Source organism: Bos javanicus, chromosome 3 (assembly GCF_032452875.1).
Source record: "Bos javanicus breed banteng chromosome 3, ARS-OSU_banteng_1.0, whole genome shotgun sequence".
Lineage (NCBI taxonomy): Eukaryota > Metazoa > Chordata > Mammalia > Artiodactyla > Bovidae > Bos > Bos javanicus.
Window position 1 is genome coordinate 28,907,293 of NC_083870.1, and position 6,614 is coordinate 28,913,906.

The 6,614-nt window shown below is 38.1% G+C and overlaps 1 protein-coding gene across 2 annotated transcripts in view; it reads left to right on the top strand.

Moving 5' to 3' along the window:
* The window catches only part of CSDE1 (cold shock domain containing E1), a 35,583-nt gene extending 29,088 nt beyond the window's left edge, over positions 1 to 6,495 (top strand). For both annotated transcript variants that reach the window (XM_061410508.1, XM_061410515.1), the window contains 5 exons: positions 112 to 231; positions 2,926 to 3,104; positions 3,923 to 4,086; positions 4,641 to 4,773; positions 5,202 to 6,495. In XM_061410508.1, coding sequence (XP_061266492.1) covers positions 112 to 231; positions 2,926 to 3,104; positions 3,923 to 4,086; positions 4,641 to 4,773; positions 5,202 to 5,249 — 644 coding nt within the window. In that variant the 3' untranslated portion in view covers positions 5,250 to 6,495. The remainder of the gene's footprint in view (positions 1 to 111; positions 232 to 2,925; positions 3,105 to 3,922; positions 4,087 to 4,640; positions 4,774 to 5,201) is intronic.
* Positions 6,496 to 6,614: the final 119 nt, after the last annotated feature.

Genomic DNA, 6,614 nt, shown 5'->3' on the forward strand with positions numbered 1-6,614 from the left:
GCCCTCTATTAACATTTGTCCTGATGATTTTTGCTTTTTGATTTTTAATCCTGTGGAATAGCATTTCAATATAATTGTTGAGAGAAAGGTATACATGCTTTTGTTTTGTAGTGAATGGCATTACTGAGGAAGCTGATCCCACCATCTACTCTGGTAAAGTCATTCGCCCCTTGAGGAGTGTTGATCCAACACAGAATGAGTACCAAGGAATGATTGAGATTGTGGACGAAGGTAAGAACATCTTTATCATGTTTTGAAATTTGCCTTACCTTCAGATGAGCATGTCGAAGATTTAAAAATGTGGTGTTGCATTTGTCCTTAAAAACTGAATTAAGGAGAAGTGATTTTATTTTCCTACCCATGCTTGGCTGTTTTTTTTTTTTTTATTTCTTGGAAATGAGATCAGCCTGGGTTTATGTGAATAAATGACTGATATGTGAGCTACTAACTGAGTTATAATAGACTAAGAACAAAATCTCACACTAAAAATATGCATTTAATGGTTGATAATCAGACATTGACAATTGGCTGGGTTTAATACAATTTTGTCCTCTATTATTCACTGGTTATTTACATCAGTATTGACAAAATGTTCTAGTAAGTATTCAATTCTATAAACATTTTTGCTTCCTGTAAAATTTTACTATGTCTGTTACTTACAGGATACCATGAAGATCCTACTACTTGTCTCTAGGTCAAGGCTCCCTATATTTTCATTTTTCTGCCTTTTTTTTCCCATTCTTTGACAACTCCCTGAGAACTGCTATAATGGCTTGCTCCAAACAATACCAGAAAGACCAACAGGTTTGCAATGGAAATACAGTAGGGAATACTGGATGATTAATATAGCAGAATTACTGTAAGGATGAGGTTGATAAGAGGGTTTGAAATGCCAACAAAAGATGATAGCTTGATTTAAAAAGAGAATAAATCTTGTGCCATCTGGGAGTCATAGAAGAACATAAAGTGGAAAGAGCAGATCATATGAGAGAAGGAAATTAGCCTTGATGGACCTGTTCTTTTATCACATGAGTTCTTAGGAATTTCTTTTTTCTGTGAAACCAGTATCCTCATATATGCACATCTCCAAATATGAATTAACTTTATAGCAAGTCATTATTGAACTATGATGCCATAATGTTTATCAAACCCCTAAAAGGGCCATGTGGGTGTGGGCAGCTAACTTTAACTCATGAGATAACATCAAAATACCCTTTTTCCTCTCTTTCATTTTCCCTTTTACCTTTTTTTGCATTCCCAACCCCTAATCCACTTAATCTTCAACACTTCGATATAGTCTAAAAGCAAGGTTTTGTAGAAAAGGAAACTTTCTTGAAATCTCCAAGCCTAGAGTTTTCTGGGACTATACAGATCACATTTTCCCCACTTGGTGGTGAGAACAGCTCTTTTAGGAAGACAGCTAACCTTAATATAAGACCAGGGGTTTCAGTGTTGGACAGACGTAGATCTGCACACAGGCTCTTTCACTTGCTAGCTGTATAACCTGACAAATCTTTCCTTACTCAGTTTCTTCATTTTTAAAATGAAGATAATATCTTCAACCTCAGAAGGTTCTATAAAGATTAAATATGAATCAGTATAGTGTTTAATAAATGGTAGTTACTACCAATATCACAGTCTTTTGCTGCTACTAAGTTGCTTCCGACTCTGTGCGACCCCGTAGACGGTGGCCCACCAGGCTCCCCCGTCCCTGGGATTCTCCAGGCAAGAACACTGGAGTGGGTTGCCATTTCCTTCTCCAATGCATGAAAGTGAAAAGCTAAAGTGAAGTCACTCAGTCGTGTCTGACTCTCTGCGACCCCATGGACTGTAGCCTACCAGGCTCCTCCGTCCATGGGATTCTCCAGGCAAGAGTACTGGAGTGGGGTGCCATTGCCTTCTCCGTCACTTAGTCTAGTTGTCTCTAATACTTCTGTATGACTTGCTCTATTTGGCAGTGTTTCCTCAAAGTTTTTAGTTTCTCTCGGTTTGAAAAGAAAATCTTCACTTGCCTCTGTAATCATCAAGAGAATGGTTAAATGCATTCCCAATTTTGAAGCTACTTCTTCCATCTGATATTTTTACCCTCATTTCTACTTTTGTTGATTAAGTGGTGAATTCACTATCCAGGTGAACTGATAGGTAGCTGAATGAACCCTTTGGCCTGGTTTTTATCTGTAGCCTGCCTTGACTTTCAGCCAACTTTTTATTCCAGGGCAAAGCTCAGCAAATAAGATGACTTGTTTTTATTAATAAAATTTTCTTGAAACACAACCACAGCTGTTCATTTACATACTGTCTTTGCTTTCTCACTGCCAACAGCAAAATTGAGTACTTGTGACAGAGATAGGAGTCTGTAAGATTAAAATATTTACTATCTGACATTAAGAAAAAGTGTGATGGTCCATCTAGGAGAAAAGTGCCTTAGGTTTGAGACCGCCACAATCAGAACAAAGAAAGGAGGTGGAATGCCAAAAAATTTGTCTACGTTGTGCTTTTGCTTGTGCTTGGCTTGTTTAATGCCCAGTTGGGTATGGATCAGAAATGTTTTTGACTCGCTCATATTGTGCACTTGGAAAGAAGATAATCCAGTGGATCATGTGAGCAATCCATAGTGCTTTAAAATTAGGTAATGAGATGGTAAGTGATAGTGTTGTTGGAGTTTTTCATTTTCCCTATACACTTGGTTTAAAGCTGTTCATTAGCTAGTACAGTGACAATGAGCTACAAGTTTTCCTTTATTTTCATGGTAGTGTTTAGCATTCAGGATTTTATTGAAGCTTTAAAGTAGAATTTCTCAGGTATTAAAAATCTTAGTGAATATAATATTTTTAGCAAATTATTTAGAAATTTATTAGGACCATCAACAGAGAGGGCTGTTGTGAAATATTAGCTTTTAGACTTTGTACTTGCTTCTCCCTACAGGGGATATGAAAGGTGAAGTCTATCCATTTGGCATAGTTGGGATGGCCAACAAAGGGGATTGCCTACAGAAAGGGGAGAGTGTCAAGTTCCAGTTGTGTGTCCTGGGCCAAAACGCACAGACTATGGCCTACAACATCACACCCCTGCGTAGGGCTACAGTGGAGTGTGTGAAAGATCAGGTAAGTGGTAATACCTCCGGATCCAATTGGATCTTTTTATGAGTTGGTAACCAAAGCCTTAAATTTTTCAGCCAAGCAGGAACCATCGACATTCAGTTTTTTTTTTCACTTTATCTTCCTTTTCAATGATTTGAAGATCATATTAAAAACTGAAAAACCACATGGAAAGAAAAAAATGGCAATAGTAGCAAAAGGAAAGTAAAAGTAGTACTAATAACTAACATAACGGGGAAAATAAGTTCAGAGTGAGACGTCCAGAATAGAAAGACATATTAACAGTTTTTCATTCTTGAGCACAGAGCTTCTTTTATAGACCACACAAAGAAAGAAACCATGTATATAGAAGTTTTCATAAAATAAACTTTGGGCAAAGAAAACTTTTCCTCGTACTAAAGATCTCAAGGGAATCTGTGAGAAGACTTTTTTTTAAAATTTCAGTACAGTGAATATAACATTTTGTATGGCTGTTTCTAGTAATACCATAACCCAGCTTGATTTTGGAAGGGAGCAGAACAAGCATATGTTCAAGTAACAACTTTTCTGATTTTGCTTAATTCAAAAGCTTGGTTCATGCATTATATGTAGGCACAAGATAACCTTTGTTACTCTGGCTGTGCTAGAGTGAATGGCAGTGATTTCAAAGATACATTTCTTCCCTAAGTTTTGCAGACCCAGGCAGCTGAACTGGAGCATCAGCATTGACATGTTTTATAAATCCCCTTCTAATTAGGGTCATGCATTGTGTTTCATTCAAAGTGAGTTTCCTTTTCCCTCCTATGGTGTGTCTTTTTTACACTACTGTCTTTTTAAATTTTCAGTTTGGCTTCATTAACTATGAAGTAGGAGATAGCAAGAAGCTCTTTTTCCATGTGAAAGAAGTTCAGGATGGCATTGAGCTACAGGCAGGAGATGAGGTGGAATTCTCAGTGATTCTTAATCAGCGCACTGGCAAGTGCAGTGCTTGTAATGTTTGGCGAGTCTGGTGAGTTTGTTGTTGTTCATTAGTAACCTTTGTCTTTTAACTTTTGCAATCTCTGCTTTATCATGTTCCTTGACTTTCCATCACTGCTTTTTGTAATTTGCTTCTGCCACTTTGTGGTAAATTCTTCATTGTCTAGATTTTATAGTTTACCATTTCTGGCACTATGTTTTGTTTTCATAACACCATTAGCATGAGAGGAGCTAAGAGTCTCTGGAAATATTTCTTCATATTTTTCCTTTTCTATGGTTTTTTTTCATACCCAGTACCTTGTTTTATGTGTCTGCGGAACTGGTCTTTCTGATTGCAGACCAGTCTAGGGATGAACCTCACCCAAATGATTCTTTCAGCTCCTACACAGTAATAAACCTGGAGTTGGGAATGAAAAGATAAACCAACTTGTCTGTCCTGTCTTGCTAGCCAGTTGGCTAGGTGAGGCAAGAGTCCCCCCTCATTAACACTGAGTCATTTGGATAGTTAGGTAGAAGACACATTCTGCATGTACTTACTTCTTCCCACCAAGTGTTGCTTATTCTCATCTCTTGACTTTGTTATAGTGAGGGCCCCAAGGCTGTTGCAGCTCCACGACCTGATAGGCTGGTCAATCGCTTGAAGAATATCACCCTGGATGATGCCAGTGCTCCTCGCCTAATGGTTCTTCGTCAGCCAAGGGGACCAGATAACTCAATGGTATGAAGGCATACAAGTTTTAGGGGGTAAATGGGGGCAACTGATAAACCAACATACTACTTGAGGTCCTATTTTAGTGTAGCTCAAAGAGCTTAATTTACGAAAGTGCTTCAAGTATCACTATCATAATCAGTTAGGATCCTTACATATTGGGTCAGCCCCTGACACAGTGGTTGCTTATAATAAGAGGAACGTTTGTTGGTGTTCTGATACTTTGAACATAGTTTAGGTAATAGATCAGGAAAGCTTACTATAGATTTCCTCCTCTGCAAAAGAATTGGTGGTGATAGAGAGCAATACTTTGGTATTATATATTAATATCACACATACATATATGTGATATATGTATCATGTTACATTTTGGGATTGTGAATGTGCCGTGATTGTCACGCACCTGGGTCATTAACTGCAATTTTATTTCTTCACAGGGATTTGGTGCAGAAAGAAAGATCCGTCAAGCTGGTGTGATTGACTAACCACATCCACAAAGCACATCATTAATCCACTATGATCAAGTTGGGGGGATTCTGGTGAAGGGTTCTGAATATCTCCCTCTTCATCCCTCCCAAAATCTGGAATACTTATTCTATTGAGCTATTACACCAGTTTTAACACCTTCCTCGTGTTATGTTTAAAAAAATAAATAAATTTAAGAAAACCATTTTAAAATTATGCACAGTTGCAGCCTGGAAAACTTAAGGTGGCGCCTTATAGTATCAATTTTAGGAGCTTTATTTGGTGCATTTAACGCAACTGGTAATTGCAAAATCCACTTCGCCTGTGTAAGAGAAAAATATAGACTGTTAACTTGTTGGCCCTATGAAATTCTGCACTTGATATTTAGTATATACTCTACCTTCATTACTTCTGGCAAGATTTCTGCCTTAGCACTCAGTTGCATTCTTTTTCCTTTTCTGTTTATTATGCTTTAATTCTGAGGACCATATGAGGGTAGAATATATTAAAAATTACCAAAATTTGTATAGGCAAACCATTTCCTTAAGTTGATGGCCAAATGTTAAAATGTTATTTTTCATATCATTTATAATCTTGTCACAGTCCACTTAACGAAGTTTGGTTAGATTTCAGTGAAAATTATCTTCCAGAGTAGTTTTTTTTTTTTTTCCTGGCGTGGGGGGTGGGTAACTTTACTACAATTAGTATGTATGGTGCAGAATTTCATGCAAATGAGGTGTGCCAGCAGTGTGATAATTTAAACGTATTTAAACAAAAACAAAAAGACGAATGCACAAACTTGCTGCTGCTTAGATCACTGCAGCTTATAGGACCCAGTTTCTTTTACTGATTTCAAAACAAAACAAAAGAAAAAATAATAAAAAAGTTGTGCCTGAAATGAATCTTGTTTTTTTTATAAGTAGCCGCCTGGTTCCTGTGTCCTGTAAAAACAGGCACTTGACCCTTGGTGTAGCTTCTGTTCGACTTTTTATCACGGGAACGGATTGGTCTGATTACTTGGCCCTCATCTTGAATTGGCCATATACAAGGTCCCTGGCCAGTGGACTGAAGGCTTTGTCTAAGATGACATGGGTCAGCTCAGGGGATGTGGGGGAGGGTGTTTTATCTTCCCCGTTGTCGTTTGAGGTTTTGATCTTCTCTGGGTAAAGAGGCCATTTATCTTTGTAAACACATAACATTTTGCTTTCTCCAGTTTTCTGTTAATGGCGAAAGAATGGAAGCGAATAAAGTTTTACTGATTTTTGAGACACTAGCACCTAGCGCTTTCATTATTAAAACGTCCTGTATGGGAGGGGCGGGTCTGGGTGCGGTCTGCCGCGTGACTCCTGGGTCAGAGGCCCACGTGGCCGGGGCGGGGACTTGGG